General features: G+C 47.3%; 1 protein-coding gene across 11 annotated transcripts in view; it reads left to right on the top strand.

Moving 5' to 3' along the window:
- Positions 1-17,040, top strand: part of BLTP1 (bridge-like lipid transfer protein family member 1) — a 2,946,455-nt gene that overhangs the window by 871,413 nt on the left and 2,058,002 nt on the right. For all 11 annotated transcript variants that reach the window (XM_069631149.1, XM_069631145.1, XM_069631146.1 and 8 more), the window contains exons 26-27: positions 16,035-16,285; positions 16,749-17,007. In XM_069631149.1, coding sequence (XP_069487250.1) covers positions 16,035-16,285; positions 16,749-17,007 — 510 coding nt within the window. The remainder of the gene's footprint in view (positions 1-16,034; positions 16,286-16,748; positions 17,008-17,040) is intronic.

The following is a 17,040-nucleotide window of genomic DNA, read 5'->3' as shown; positions in this document are numbered from 1 at the left end:
ATGGTACCAATCGTAGGATTTGATGGCAGTTTGCAGGGTTTCGTTTTCCTGATAATTTGACATTGAACTTATTTTGTCAGGCATGTGTGGAAGCGACTTCATACAATGTCTTGATCCAGTGTTGCTCAATGTTATTTAGGGTACAGCAAAAACAAAATGTAGTGGGATTTGTAGGTAATGAAATAGGCAAGTTTCCATGGATTGTAAAATATGTTACATCTGTAGCGTAGGCTGACGGTGCCAAAAATTGTTTTGTCACTATACTGAAGTGTGTATGTGGTGTCTGATACGATCTGCTCTCTTGCTTGTGAAGATATATTTAGTTCCCCGATTTAAATGGGAAAAATCAGTGAGTTCCAATCTGAAATGCCCCTTGAGAGAGTGTGTCTAGTAAGGCAGTCACTTTTATTAAAGGATTTGCAGAGGGCTGTTGGTCAATCTTTATAATATTAACGTTTTTTGTCTATTATAGCAATCATTTCCACAATTAGATCTCTAAGGAAGTAGATGCCTTGTTTTAGTGCATTGAAGCTGTCATCTATGGCTTAGAACCCTCTCTCTATGGTTTGATCTTCTTGATACTGTATTGCTGAGACAGCATCGTGCCAGGACTGTGAAGATGTTGTCTGTTCCTTGGATTGCTTATGCCTAGGCTTCCCTATTTGTGTAACATTTAGTGCATTGGCCTTCCAATTGCTGGATATACTCTGTCAATGTCATGTATGACTGAGTCCAACCTTATACCCTTAACCATTGAATGGTAAAGCTTATCAATTGAGATTGCAAAGTATTCTGAAGTGTTGTGTGAAGCCCACACTTTGTAAATACCTACACTGGACCCAAAGCACCTCTTATTGCACTCATTTGATTGTATTCCCCATGATGCTAACATACTGGAACCATATGTGATGTGATTTCTACCACCAAGCATGGCTTACTTCACTTTGCTTTTATCTCAGAACTTACATTCTTTGGCTTCACAATCTGGGGAAAAGGAGATGTTATTCTTGCTACAGGTTGTTTGAAAATGGGTATAATTTCAAAAATACACGAGATGAGTAAAGCTACATCCTTTGGCTAAAGTGTCATCTCCATGTACTTGCCAAGAATCACTCTCGCCAGGGATCTTCTATCAACATAGCATAAAACATTCCATCAAATACTACAGTGTTTGTCAACCAGTAGAAGATATCCTCATTTGGAGGTGCAGTGAAATTATATTTATTGGCATAATTGTATACACCCTCTTGACGAGGTCCCAGTGTTATATGGAGAATGTTCTTTAAAATGAGAAGGTGAATCTGAAACTGCTCAATGCCTCCAGGGGGTCTTGTTAATCCACTCTATTGGGAGCTGTTTGTTAAACAAAAACGTGTTGCGGTATTAAACAAAACAGGCATGTTCTGCCATGTCCTGCAAGTCTTCCATGTCATCTTCAGGATTTAATAGATTTCCTTGGCTAAAAATCTAAAGCCTAACCCTTGACATATCCCTGTATACTTCCGAAACAAGGATACTAGCCGGAAAAAGTTCTTGACTCATCTATTACCTATAGTTTGTACCTGAATTTATATGATAGTTCTGCTATATATCCTGTATTGTTTCACCCAGAACTGCCCAAATGGAAGTGGGTGAATGTGTATGATTGCATGGACTCTATACTGCTCATCGCTCATGCGAAGTGAATGTGGGTAGGCTGGTATCGGAAAACAAGACTGCTAGCATGTTGTGTTGCTGCAGGTGTCAAACATTTTCCAGTGGTTAAACAAATGATGAGGCTTATCCACAGCAAAAAATGAAATCAAGCCATAGTCCCGAAAATGATATTCCATCCTATGTCACATAACTGGCTGCTGGTTATTTGCTGAAACATTGTTTCTTTCTTTAGGTCGAGAAACGTCTGTTAATGTATCAAATAGACAGCTAAAATTGGATGGCAGGTCTTTTTGTTTCCATTGCTTGCCTACCGTCAGCCATGCTGCTATAATCAGCGTCATCACTCCCCTCGATTGTGCTTTTGCATAGGTTCTTTGGTTTGGGTCCCGCATGTCTGCCATCCATACTTTCTACTGTAGGTCTTCTGCCATTTGTATAATTTTTCCTGTCTGGGTTTTCACGTCCCTCCCAAAATTGTTGAAGACTTGGGCAATTCCACCATATATGCTTCCAGTCTCCTTTTGTAGGGCATCCCCTCCAGCATGTGTCGCTAGCGGTTGGGTACATTGCCTGATGTCTTTCTGGGGTGTAGTGCCATTGCATTATAACTTTCTGCCACATCTCTCTCATCTGTATGGAGCGTGTTATCTTCAGAATTTTGATCTAGACGTTTACCCATTGATTTCTTGTTATGGTCTCTCCCAATGTCTTTTCCCATAGTTTCATGTATCCCCATTGAACTTCTTTGCCCTGATCGTTCAAGAATTTTTTACTGATTGGAGAATATATTTCTGGAGTCTTTGCTGTGTCTGTTGTCATGTAGACTTCGAATGGGGTCAACTGCCTGGTGGCTTCTTCTTTGTTGGGGGGGGTGGAGGGGAGATCCAATGTTTTAGCTGGGTGTATTTAAATTCCTACGTGGACTTAATCCCCACTATTTGTTTGCACTCTTGACATGTCTTGATGGATTGGCCCCTGTACAAGTTTCATTCTGGGCACTCTGAACTAAAGGGGAAAACTGAATTCCTACCTTGGGGTCATCTTAGGTTTGTTAAACACTCTTAAGCGTTTTACATCCATCTGGATCACCTCCACTGTAAATGGGTTTTCAGGTGTACCCATGTTTAGAGTTTTAGGAACCACTTCCACTGTAAGGGGATTTTCAAATGCTTCAGCCACTACAGGTTTAACTGAAGGGGCCTTTATTCTAAAGGACATACACCACACAGGGTGTGTGACATGAACGCTAAGGTTCTTGTCAGCCCTAGGAATTGCCTCCACAGCAGTGGGTCAAGACTGTCTGTGAGGTTTCAGAGCGACTTTCTGCCTTAGCCTCAGCTGAAGGCAGTCACGTGACTTCAACAAAGTTTTTACACAGTGTTATAGATTGGACAGGAACATTTAAGTTTATATCCATAGAGTGAACCACTTCCACTCTAGGTGGGTTTTCAAGAGGTTCTTTCACCTCAGTGTTAACTGAAGGTGGGGTCACATCAGTGACCTCTAGCTTTGTGGGCCTAGTGGCTTTATCCCTATGAGTGCTACACCCAAGTGCCCTTCAGAGTGGCAGTAAATGCCTTTTATCTCTATGGAGATGTCTCCTAAGTGGACCTCTCTCACTCCAATGTTAAGAGCCTCAGTCTTTTTACAAGAGGGCTCAGCTGAGCCAAAGGCTACTGCTTTTCTGTTAAGACTCTGTATTAGCAGATTGCTTAGGGGATGGGGAGATGGCACTTTTAGACCTACCTTTATTCTCAGAGTCCCTTAAGGGGTTTAGGTATGGACAAGCTTTTTTTTTTGTTTTAAATAATTTTTTATTTTATTTTAGAAACCAAACAAAACACCACACAATACAACTGTTTCAGCCCATAGAAGCATCATTAAACCATCATATTAAACACAATAATTCCCCAACTCCCTCCCCCCCCTCCTTAAACTAGAGCCGGATCCTCCATGTCAACCGCAGGAGCATTATCGGGTAGCGCAGTGCGTATGCGCTCATCGTCCGAGCCCTCCGATTCATCATGACCCTGGTGTGGGTTAGCCATAGAGGCCACCAATTGCCGCCAGGCCAGCAGGGGCCCTATCTCTTCCTCACCCCCTCTAGTGACTGCCTCATGCCAGACTACGGATTCCGCCTCCGCCCACCTCAAGAGGTCCGCCCACCATAGCTCTACCTTGGGCCTGTGGGCCGCCTTCCAGCCCATAGCAATCCTGCGCTTGGCCAGCACACAGGCCAAATCCTTCATCTTGCTTGTTTAGTTTAGTTTAGTTTATTATTTGTAGGGCGCACCAAGCCCTGGAGCATCAGGGCGCACAAGACAAGAATATGCTCAACTTTGTTACAGGTACATCTACATAATCATAGTACATTCTGCAATAAATAAAATATATACAGGTACATGTGCATGGTCATAATGCAGTATACAATAAGCAAGAATGAGCAGGGCTGGAGCTAGATCCAGACAAGAGGTGATAAGGGTACAGGAATATTTAACAATGTGGAGGTGATATACAGTGGAATAAGTACAGTAATATACATTGGTGTAAAATACAGAACGTGGTATCAGAGCTGGGGCATGCAGGTGGATCGCTAGTAGGGACAGTCAGGTCAAGCAGGTCGGATTAGTTAGATGCCATTAGCTCTCAGCCACTTGGTCAAATTCTGCCTGAATTTCGCAAAGGGCTGGGGTTCTCTTATGTCATGTGGTAGGGAGTTCCAAAGCTGTGCTGCTTTGACTGCGAAGCTATGTCCTCCAATAGTGGCACGTTTAAAGCGAGGGACATAGAGGCAATTCGCATTGACCATTCTTGTTGGTCTAAGTGAGGTTCTTAAGTGTAGCCTGTCCATGAGGTAGGGTGGTGCCATGTTATTGAGGCACTTGTGAGTAAGGGAGGCAATTTTGAGTTGGATTTTGTCCTGAGTGGATAGCCATTTATATTCTCTTCTTATAGAGGAGATATGCTCTTTCCTGTTGATCTTAAGCGCGGCTCTCAGGGCATTATTCTGTAGGACCTGGATTTTTTGGATAGTCTGTTTGTTAGCCCCAATGTAGAGACCATTACAGTAGTCCAGTTTGGACAATATAAGGGCTCTGGCAAGCGTGATGCAGCTGTCTGTAGAGAGCAATTGCTTGCTGGCTCTAATAAGTTTGCAAGTATATGCTGTAGAAGAGGCTAGGGAGTTGACTTGTTTGCCAAAGTTTAAGGTGGCGTCAAGGTAAAAGCCTAGGGTCTTGACTGCCTTTGCTACTTTGATATTGTTCCCATCGATAATGAAGCTGGCATAGTCAGTGTTAAGTTTAGTTATATATGTCGGGGTGCCTAGGATTATGAGCTCAGTTTTGTCGTCGTTCAGGCATAAGCCGTGTGTGGCCATCCATGCCTGAACGATGCTGTAAATTTTATTCACTAAAGCCAGATCCACGACGTAATCTCCTGAAAGCGGAAGGAGGATCTGGGTATCGTCTGCATAGTTGGTGTAGACGATACCCAGATGATCCATTTCGTCAAAGAGCGGCTTTGTGAATATGTTATAGAGGGTTGGTGATACACAAGATCCCTGGGGTACACCGCACGTTATAGGGATCGGGTCAGCTGAGGCTGATGGAGAGAAGACGCTCATGGTGCGGTTATTCAGGAAGGATTTGATCCATAATATGGCCTCTTTAGAGAAGTGAGCAGCAGAGTCTAGGTGGCTGCATAAGACTGTATGGTCGACTAAATCGAACGCTGCTAAGAGGTCTAGCAAGAGGAGTAAGGCTGCTTGGCTATTGTCCCTACATTGATCTATTTGGGCCTTGAGATCGATAAGGGCAGTCTCTGTTCCATGCTGGGGACGGAATCCAGATTGGCGGGTTCCGAGCAGGTGGTTGGATTCAAGGAAATTTTGTATTTGCATGTATGCCACTTTGTCTAAAATTTTTAGAAGAAAGGGCACAGTCGTGATAGGCCTAAAATTGGTGGGAGTGGCAGGGTCGAGGGTTTGCTTCTTTAGGAGTGGCAGAACCCATGACTCTTTAAGATTTTTCGGTACAATGCCGGTAGTGAAGGATGAGTTGATGAGTTTAGTTATGAATGGCGATAGTTCTCTCGCAGCATCTTTAATTAATTGGGCAGGGCATTGGTCACCTTTAAAGTAGGATGGTTTAAGTCCCAGGATCACTTTTTCAACTTCAATGGTAGATACCTTGGAGAAGCAGAAACGTGTTATTTGTTTAGATTTAAGTAGGGGTGCTGGGGTTAGAGCGTCCTGAGGTGTGAGAGATGCTTTTTTGAAGGCGATTTTAGTTTGTAGGTTGACTACTTTGTTGGTAAGGGCTAACTGAATGTCAGAGCACCATTTTTTGTCCTTGGTGCAGTTTTCTTGGGGAATGATGGGTGTTTCCAGCTCTTTCAAGATACTGAACAGTTCTCTGACACTTGATTTAGATTGGAATATTCTGGTATTGTATGTTTCCTGTTTGGCTAGTAGGATATCTTTTTTGTATTGGGATGATATCTTTGCAAGGTTTAGTTTGTTTTCTACTGTAGGAGTAAGTCTCCATTTGGATTCTAGTTTTCTTTTGGTTAACCTGAGATTTTTTAGGTGGGGGGTGAACCATGAGTTGAGATGTTTTTTCGGTTTACTAGTCTGTAATTTGAGCGGTGCTATGTGATCAAGGGCTGAGTTCATAGTTTCATTGAATTGTGTGCTTTAAGTCCCGGGGTCTGGGAAAAATCCCAAGCATACATGACCACGCTGATCCGACGTCCAACACCACTCCCCCTCCAGCCAGTTTCATTTTAACCTCCTCCCAAAATCTGCGCACTTCTGGGCAGGCCCAAAACATGTGTAGTAGCCCCGCTTCCACCTCCCCACACCTGGGGCATTTCTGCCTAACCGAGCCTCCAAACTTTGCAATCTTCTGGGGAGTCAGATAAGCCCTGTGAGTAACATAAGCTGGAGTTGTTGGAGTCTCGCGTTCCGGAACACCTTTTTATGGTATCTCTATAGGCCCTCTCCCACTGCCCGTACGTCATGGGTCCACCCACCTCCTCCTCCCAATCCTGTCTCAGTTGGAGGAGCTCCTTCCCAGCCTTCGCTCTCAGGAGCTCGTATATTCTCGATATTTCGTGCCCGCCCTCTGAAACATCATATATGGTTTCCAAGGAAGCATCAGGATCACCAGCCAATGCCGTCTCAGGCCATCTCTCTCTAACCCGTTTCACAAGCCTAGCGTAGGTTATAAATTGGCCTCTGTGCACCCCTGTCTCATCTTGCAGCCTCTGGAAGTCCAGTACCTCTCCTTCCTGCCATATGTCCCCAAGGGTGGCCAGGCCCACCGATTCCCAATATCTACGGACTGACTCAAATAGTTGAGAGTCGTTACCACACAACGTCACCAATGGGGCCTGCTGGGAGAGCGGCTCCATGTCCCCCATCATTCTCCATGTTCTGTGCCAGACCTCCCATCCCAGCCTCAATAGCCGCCCCCTTCCCAACAGTTTATCCTTTTGTAACCATACCACTTCCCTCAGGAAGTATGGGGCAGAGTCTTCCCGCAAAAGCCTAGCTTCGGCCGAATCCTCAGCCGACAGCCACCTGGCCACATACAGCAGCTGCCCCGCCAGATAGTAGAGTTCAAAGTTTGGCAGGCCTATGCCCCCCTTATCGCACGGGTTCTGAATTTTCCACAGGGCCACCCTGTTTCTAGAGTTACCCCACACGAAACCCCTGCACATGCTATGGAGTTTCACAAATAGGCTCCTGGGAATCAAAAACAGAACATTCACAAAAAAATGCAAGAGTCTGGGCAGGAACACCATTTTAAGCAAGGCCGCCCTCCCCATCATGGACAGGGGCAATCTAGACCAAAATACCATGCTGTTCTTGACCCCTTCTACGGCTCTCTCTGTGTTATGTTTGTGTTCCGCCTCAATCTTGTGATAGATACTTACTCCCAAATACCTAAATGTTTCCGTCTGCCATGGTATTGGCAGGATAGGCAGCCTCTCTAACAGGACATTCTTATATCTGCCCAGGGGAAACATACTAGATTTTCTAGGGTTCACTGATATGCCTGAGAGAGTGGCGTAGCGGTCCAGCACCTCCAGTACATACTGCAGGTTCTCTTCCGGATAGCGCAGGTAAAGGAGCATATCATCCGCGTACAGTGATATCAGATGTCTACCGCTCACTGTGCTGATGCCCACCTCCCCATACTGTTGCCGCAGGTATATCGCCAACGGCTCTAGTGCAAGTATGTATAACATGGGTGACCAGGGGCAACCCTGCCTGGTCCCCCTGTTGAGTTGCCAGACATCTGAAACTATGGCTCCTGTTTTGATTCTAGCCATCGGGGTGCTATACAACAACTGGACCCACCTGATGTATCCAGGTCCCATGCCGTATCCCTTTAGGGCCGCTTTGAGCCAAGGCCACCGCACCGAATCAAAGGCTTTGACAGCGTCTAGCGACACGATGGCTAGCTCGCCCGTGTCCGCATCTTGATCAATAATGTGGTGTAGCCTTCTATGGTTATCAGTGAAGTTTCTGTCTGGGGCGTAGCCCGTCTGATCTGGGTGTATCAGTTTACCGATCACCCTCTTCAACCTATTAGCCAGCACTGCCGTGAGTATCTTGCTGTCCTGATTGAGCATGGACAAAGGTCTATAGGACCCGCACTCCGCGGCCGGTTTACCTGGTTTCAGTAGTTGGAAGATCACGGCCTCGCGGAGGGACAATGGAAGTTCCCCCTGCTCATAGGCCTCGTTGAACATGGCAAGCAGTGGCTGAAGCAGCTCCTGCTTGTATGTCTTGTAAAACTCACTGGGCAACCCATCTGACCCCGGCGCCTTGCACGTGGGGAGATTGCGGATCACCACCTCCAGCTCGTCCGAGGTGATGGGGGCGTCCAACTCCCCACGTTCTAGTTCGTCTAGAGTGGGCAGCCCACTGTCCTCTAATGTGTCCAGTATATCTTGGCACATATCCTCCCCAGTGTCCTCATACAAGTGTTTATAAAATTTGAGGAACTCCTCGTACACCCCTTCCTGGGTATTGCGGATGTAACCTCCCTCCCCCCTAACCTCATTGATCACTGACCGGGGGGGTCTCGCTCCTGTACAGCCAGGCCAGCAGTCTGCCAGGCTTGTCTCCCCCAGCGTCTAACCGCTTCGTATATTTCTTGTAGTTTAATCTACACAGTCGATCCCAGAGTGCACTGCCGGCTAACTGAAGGTCCCTTACCTTTGCTCTATTATCATGGGCGGCTTCCTCTTGTTGTGCGAGGCTCTCTAGCTCCCTTTCCGTGTCCTGAAGTTCCCTTTCGATACCCCCCTGGAGCCCTTTAGATTTGGAAATAGCTTCTCCTCGCACCACCACCTTAAAGGCCTCCCACAGCGTCCCCACAGAAAGTACGCTGCCCTCTGTCCTAAGTCTCCACGTTGGGATCCGGGGCCTGGGGGGTTGGTGTCGCCATTCTACCACCAGAGGCGAATGGTCAGATAATACCCGGGCTTTGTATTCCGCTCCCACCATTTCTTTCATTATCTCAGCCGACACAAACACATAATCTAGCCTCGTGTACAAGTCATGTGGCGCTGCATAGTGCGAGTACTGCTTATCCGTGGGATGCAGCCTTCTCCACACATCCTCCAGGCCAATGTCTCCCAACAATGCCCCAAGCGCTTTGGCCGCCGACAACATTTTCCCGGTCTTATCAATGGACCTATCCACTCTGGGATTCAGGGTGCAGTTGAGGTCCCCCCCCCCACACCATCGCACCCCCAGCCAGGGGGCCAAGTTTACCATAAAGGGACCTAAAATAAGCAGCGGTATCGTGGTTGGGGGCGTACAGATTCATGATATGCACTTTCCTATTTTCCAGGAGCCCTGTTACCGTCGCCATTCTGCCCTCCGGGTGTACCGTTGAGCTAAGCGCCTGAAACGGCACATGCGGCGCCACCCAGGTGATAACCCCTCTAGCGTACGCGGAGTACGTGGCACCCACCACATTACCCCTCCATTTCCTCTTGACCACCTCCAACTTCTCCCGGGTGAGGTGAGTCTCCTGCAGCAGGGCTATGTCAATGCGCATCCTTTTTAAGTACAGCATTACTTTATTTCATTTCAGATAACTATTGAGGCCCCGTACATTCCAGGTCACTATGCGGAGATTACCCGATGCCATCTATTCGGTCTGTTCCCAACTCCCCTCTCCCCTGAATGCTCCCTCTAATGATCCTTGTACCGGCTCTCCCCTTTCCCATTCCCAACAATTCCCCCCCTCCCTGTTTCCCAACTACACACCACAGCACACAATCCAACCCCTCCGCCCATCCTACCCTACCCTTCCCCAACAAATGCCCAGCTCCATCCCTGGATCTCAGGCCCACCCGCGTCTGGTCCTGTCTCGTATACAAGGACTAGGACCCCGCGGGGCGTCACCAATCTAACAGTGACCGAATGAAATATACAACTATTGGGATCAGGGGGTGCCCCCAGGAGCTCCCTATCATCTGTTTTAGGAGAAGTGCATCCAATGGATCCAACCGGCTGACACCATGACTCACTCCCCACCAGCATAGTACAACTCTATATTCAAGTCCCAATGTCTTAGCTGTGTCTCCCCTGGTGCCGCAGCGTCATCCTACTTATCTCCAGCAGCTTCCAGTTGGACATCCGGTTCCTGAGGTCGGCCCTGCATGTCCAGCCAATCCATTGCCTCTGCTGGCGTCTCGAAGAAAAGAGATCTGTTCTTATAAAACACCTTCAACTTGGCTGGATAAAGCAACATGTAACGAAGGCCTGCTTCTCTCAGCCTTCTTTTAACCGACCCAAAGTTCATCCTGCTACGCTATACAAGCAGCGTATAGTCCGGGTACGCCGTGATTTTTGCTGACCCCCTCTCAACCGTTCCTCCCCTCCGGAAAAATTTGAGAATCTTCTCTCGATCCCGATAGTTTAGGATCTTTGCAATCATCGGCCGCGGAGGGGCTCCTGGGGCTGGTCTCCTTGTCAGGGCCCTGTGCGCTCTTTCGACCGCGAACCCCTGGGTCAGCAGCCCGCCTGTTATCTCCTGTAAAAGCAAGGTTTCCATGTATTCTGTGGGGTTTGACCCTTCCATTCCTTCCGGTAGACCCACTATACGGATGTTATTACGCCTGGCACGACCCTCTGCTTGCTCTGCTCTGGCCTCCAGATTGCCCACCCGTTGCACGAGGGCATGGAGCTCCTTCGCATGCGCGGCACACGCCTCCGTAGTCGGGGCCAGCTCCTTCTCCAAGGCCCCAGTGCGCTCTGCAATCGTCCGCACATCTTGTCGCAGCAGGTTCACCTCCTCCTGGACCGCTCCGATTTTAGGGCCCAGGCCCTCCTGCAGCTCTTTCATAGCAAGGCCCAATTTCGTCTCCCAGGCCACTTTTAAGTCAGCAATCACTGCCAACACCGCCTGGATCGTACCCGGTGCCTCCGCCACGGGGGTCTCCTTACTTTTGCCCCCCTCCGCGCCCAGGGGCGACTTGGCATAGGCCTCCATCATGGGCTGCTTGATCCTAGGTCTAACCACTTTGGAGGACATCCTGCTAAGGCGATTGGGCGGAAGCCTTTCGTGCTTCCCCCAACTCAAATGTCCGTTTGGTCACGACCCCCCCTCAGCTGTCCAGCTGTGCGCCTGTCTCGCCGCTCGTTGTCTTGAGTGTTTTAGGCGTCACCTTGGTGCCTCTCCAGTGTTGCTCGCTGCCCCCGAGCTATATTCTCTGACCTCCTTCTCCGCTATAGTCTGTGTGGTGCCTGCTCTTTGTTGGGGGCTATGATGTGTTCGCCCGACTGCCAGCAGCCTCTCCTATACAGCTGCGTCTTCCATCGTTCTTAAGAGTGCGACATGGCCAGCGCCTGCTGCAGGGTTCCTAGGGCTCGCTACAGTTTCGCGCAGAGGCGCCATTGCCGCTCACTCATGTCGTCATGGCGGCTCGTTGCTGCGGCCTTTTTTCGTGGCTATTTGCGTGCCACGCTTTGTAATCCGCTTCGTGCCCAGCCTACCCCCTCACATTTGTCCTTCTCGGGGGTGGGTCAGGATCCTCAAAGGGTTAGCGTGTCCACCCAGGCACCATATGGTCCTCCCGCCCAGCTTCTGACGACTTGCGGTGCAATCCTGATGTGTGTATGTCTTATGGGCGTATCCCGCTCCTCTGCCAATGCGCCTATGGCTGTTTGTCCAGTCGTACCTAGCGTATTGTTGTGCAGGCAGTATGGCGAAGTTCCCGAACTACTGACAATGGGCTGTTTTGCAACCGTGAGCAGCCCGCATCCCCACGTTTGTCAGTTTCTGGGGCGAGTTTCTGGGGCGAGTCAGGATTCCCAAGGGGTTAACTTCCCTGCACCGGCACTATGCAGTCCAGCTGCCCAAGTTGTTGTGGTTGATGCCCTCCCTCGCAATGCCAGTGTGTCCATACTTTGTGAGCGTATCTCGCTCCTCTTCCAGTGCCCACGACTATTTTCCAATATATTATCACTGGGCTGGGTTGCATACGCGAGCAGCCTACCTCCTTGCAGTGATCAGTTTCTCTTCTGCAGCTCGCGCTGTCCAGGGCCGCTTTCCGCTTGCCACTGTATCTGCTCGCGAAGCGTACAATGTATCCGTTCTGTCCTTCCCTCGGCTCGCGCTGTGTCTGCTTTCTGAGTGCCGTCCGCCTCGCGCCTCTTAACTCTTCAGTGATCCACAGCCCGCAGCCTTCTCAGTTCATGCAAGCACTGCGGTCCCCACACCCAGGTATCCGTTGTGCGGGCAGCGCAGCCCGCGCTCTCCTGAGGCTCGCCCTTCCACAACCACCATTACGGGGAGCTCCGGCGTGGGCGCCGTGTGTCTAGTTTCATTTCCCTTGCCCTGTCTGTATCTGGCACAGGGGCTCTCGTACGCGGCAGCGCTGTGCAGGGCTGCGGCTCTACTGTTCGCCTTCTCGCGGTCCAATGCTGCCAGCTGGGTGGCGGATCGCCGCTCACGCCGCTCTGCCACAGGCTTCCTTTGTCCTAAGCCGCCATCTTGGGGTCCTGTAATGAAGGGCCCCCGGACTTCAAACGTTCACAATCCGCTTCCAACTTCTCGGGCGTCCGTGAGCTTGCATGCACTGCATGCCCCATGCATTCACACGTCCTTTAGCGTTGCATGAGGCTTCCCTGCCAGCTTTAGATGCACTTAATATCAGGATAATGGCCGGATCAACAAGAGCTTTCGGGAAACACCACCTCCTACGTGGCCATGTAGCCACGCCCCCGATAAGCTTTATTCTTATATCTAACTATGAGAGCTTATTTTACCCTATCCCAGTTACTTCTTTCTACTTCATGCAAATCCAAGAACACTTGGTAGTCTCTCTTGGGAAGTCTAAAAAGAACCCAGAGTATTCTATCACTCTCACACAGACCAAACATTTTACAAGTGAGGTCAAAAGCTTTCAGCCATACAACAATGTCACACTACATATCATACTAAGTCACCAATTCTGGAAACCTGGAAGCTGCAGACACAGAAGACCTGGAAAAAGAAGAGGGGTCCATGTTAAGATTCTTTCCCATTTCCCACATTTCCAAATTGTTTTTCCACAGGTATTTTCTTATATCCAGTTGCTTAGATATCACAGAGCACATGGTAGGCAGTATGGTAGAGGCAGGAGATGGACAGGGGGTGAACTAACATCCTCCTCATCAGAACCCTCGTATTCCTCCTCTGAGGAGTTTGGACAGCTGTCTGAACCCTCATCATCTTCACTCCCAGCAATATTGTTAGAAGTGGACACAGGTTCACTGAAACCAATCATATGGTCCCATTACCTTTGTAATAAGACAAGCTTACTTCCTTTAAAATTGAAGCCCTTCTCTTTACACATTGTGACCACAGTTTCCATTGCATCATAAGAGAAGTCCTCAGGCCTAAAGCAGGCCATGGTGTTGCTTCTTGTGTTAAATACAATAACTACACTTTACCTTGGCAAAACCAAACCTACAGGATGGTTTCCTTTGGACAAAAAGTATATCAATAATCAATGTAATGCAATCCACATTTATCTCAGAGCATGCCAACAGTGTTAGGCAGAATCACATGCGATTAATTGTGCAATTAACATGTAATTCATTGTGTGTAGTGTTCCCTTTGGGAACACTACCCCCAATTAAGACATTACTGTGTAGTACAGGCTTGTACCAAAGGTGAAATTGTACTTAAACGTGTAGCCTTAATTGTGTGTAGGGTTCCCAAAGGTTACTGCATGTGATTCTGCCTAACAGGCTGCCATTGCCAGAGACCGGCCGACCCGTTTACAAGAAAGGGGTAAAGCTTAAGACCCCTTCTGTATGGTTTCTTGCTTGTAACGCCTCTTCAAGGAAAGGACAGTTAGCCGTTGGCCCAGGGAACCAACAAAGGAAGAGAGTGAATGGATGGAGAAGATAAAAGGAGGGGCAGGAACAGAAGATTTGGTTATTTGGGTGAGATCAAGGGAGAAGCAGGTGGGCCAAGAGACCAGGCAGAGGAAGGATGGAGCAGAGGAGCGTGAAGATGAATTGCTGAAGGAGTGTGCAATGTGAGGTGTTGGTTGGTTGGAGAAAGTTGTACTTTGAGTGTGCTTGTAAGGTGATTCAGTGAGATGATTAGAGAGGGAGTAGTGAGTGAATGAGAATGTCACGGGGGAAGTGAAAGGAGGATCATTTTGGGATAAGGTATGGGTGGAGTGAGAGTAGCAGTAATGTGGAGGGGGGAAGAGTATTATTTGTGTGTGGAGAGTTGTATTGGTGTGGAGTAGGAAGATCAGAAGGTGGCGGTAGGTAGAGAGCGGAGCATTGGAGGGATAGAAAAGGAAGTGTGAAGGAGGGAGAGAGAGGAGAGATGGTGGGTGGAGTTAGTAGGAAGGAGAGTAGGAGGAGGAAATGAGGAGTGACAGAAACGTAGAGGGAGAGGAACATCAGGGCGCTGAAAGAAAAAGACCAAGTGATGCCCAAGTGTCTTCAGGGCATGAACCCTTACATCATTCCACCTTAGGGAACTTTGAGCAGAGACCATCTAGATTGTTCCCAGAGGGAGGTAGAATAGAGAAGGCGTTTGCCTTTAAGCCATGACTGTTCGTCCGACAGTAGTCCTCATATATAGTAGGGGTTACCGATCTCTAGTGATAAACCTGGGGTTGAGGGACACCTGGGTTGGGGAATGGCCCGCTCTAGATCAGAGCGAAAGTGACGGCCTTTGAGTCCCTGTACTGTTCTAAAAATATAACCCTTGAACTGTCTTCCAGAATTGGTGTGTTCTTGAGGCCCTCTGTGACAGTTTTAAAAGGATATTATTGTGACTGTCAATATGTTAGGAGTATTGTATCACTAGTTACACCTAGACATACAGTATTTGCTAACACAGAATGTGTTTAATGATTTCGGCCTTTAGACCCCCTTACCTGCTTTGCTTTCTTCTGGAGTTGGGAGACTTAAGAACTGATATTGAGCAGCTGTGTTGACACAAACCATTGGCCCATTTCAAGCTATTCACCTCCAGACATATTTGCAAGTTAGCACCTTAAACAATTGATTAATTAATCTTTAATAACGGGCTTAATACCAGAGACCTGTCTCGAAGCACGGGACCAGGATTCAAACCTGTGTGGCTGTGCGTTGTCTTGCTTCCCGACAAACTTGTTGCCCCTGAGCTATGCTTCCAGCCACAAAACCACAGACACGTATAGTAGCTTCTCCCATATGTTCTTTAGCTGATTAGCTCCAAATGCTATGGTTTTTAGGATAATTGTCAGTTCCTGCAGCACCATGGGGCTAGAAACCTAGTGAAAGAGTGCAGTGCAAGCAATTGATAGCATATACCTTAATATAGCCATAAGGATGAAATCACTACTCTAGTTGAAAAGGTCTATGAGAGCAACAGACGAGAAACTAGTCTGGCAACTTTTTTTGAGACTTCACCAATGCAATGGAACACAACGTAAAATGCAATGAAATTGGCATATTTAATTTGCCAATTTGAGAATGTGGTTTCAAATATTCATTTATAATATGTTCCATAGCAAAGGGCAGTACATCGCCAGCCAGTAATGTAGGCTTTTTCATGCGTGTCATTAATTTACAGATTTCCCAATCTGCTGTGTGCCTTCCAAACTCTATGATCCCCTAAATAAATTCTCATTACGTAACTTATACCTGTTTCTACATTGTTTTTAATTTCATTCAATTTAAAATGGCTGCATATCTAATTAAAAAAGCAACAAATAGCACTATTGATGGATTATGTTGATCCTGAGAAATAACTATTGAAACTGTTTTGGCACTTCAGTTTACTGTTGTTTAATAATCCTTATTTGTACATGACATGCCTTTTTTGCATCTTTTTTGCAATCTGTGTTTTTAGGCTCTGGTTTTTGTGGCCCGAGGATACTGTGAAGAACAAGAGAAGCAAAAACAAATGTGGGTGTCTCGGTGGCTGCAGGTTCTTCGGCGGCATCGTTACAGGTCTGGACTTCTTCAGACTCGAAGAGCTGACACCCTCCAGCAGTTCTGCCTTTTCAACTACAAGTTCAGACTCGGATATGTTCTATGGGCAATCCTTGCTTCAGCCAGGAGAATGGATCATTACCAAAGATGTTTCAAAGAGCATTGATGGTAAATATGAAACCTGTTTACGGTTTTACGTCTTGGTCTTTTCCCATAGTGCATCAACTGTGCAAAATTAAAAAAATGAATCAAATGTTGTATTTCAAGTGTTTTTTGTAGATCCCTTAAATCCCATTATATACAGAGGGCTAAGTCATTTCTAGAGAAAGTATGTATGTCTGTGTAAGACAGTAAGCATTACTTGAACAAACCCATTTATTATGCTTCATTCATCAAGTTCTCTGATTGCCATCAGCATCAGAAATCATGTGGGTCTTGTAATCTTTTTCAAGTATGGAATTTTTTTAGCAGTTTCTGGCAGTTTGTTTTTGCTACGTCTGTACCCAACAAGTAACACTATACTCAGTTTATTAAAATGTTACTATTTTTTCACAGGTGTCACCCTGTATACAAATTCTAGGCATCTTTCCCAATTGTTTTTACTTTGCTGATTTTGTTTGTTGTGCTTTAGGTAAACTGAACGGCACAAAAAGACAAGATTGGGACTCGCGATCTGGAGGGCTGGAAAATGAGAGGAAGAATCAGCCTCTGAGCTTGCAAGTTCCTTTACGGTGTCATAGCTCATCTTCGTCTTCTGAAGACAATAGCAGTTCAAGTGCTGCCCTCCCCCTGCTTGGAGAGGACAAGGAGAGCCCTTCCCCTGTCAACGATGATCATTTGGGGCGCTTGGAGTACATATCTGGTGTCAAAACAGAAGACGGTAGTGCCATGTAAGTGTAGACCTTTTTATCTTTGTTTAATAA

Source organism: Ambystoma mexicanum, chromosome 6q, assembly GCF_040938575.1.
Source record: "Ambystoma mexicanum isolate Mex_15411 chromosome 6q, UKY_AmexF1_1, whole genome shotgun sequence".
NCBI classification, from domain to species: domain Eukaryota; kingdom Metazoa; phylum Chordata; class Amphibia; order Caudata; family Ambystomatidae; genus Ambystoma; species Ambystoma mexicanum.
The sequence above is the reverse complement of the archived record's forward strand: the minus strand, read 5'-3'. Positions and strand labels throughout refer to the sequence as shown.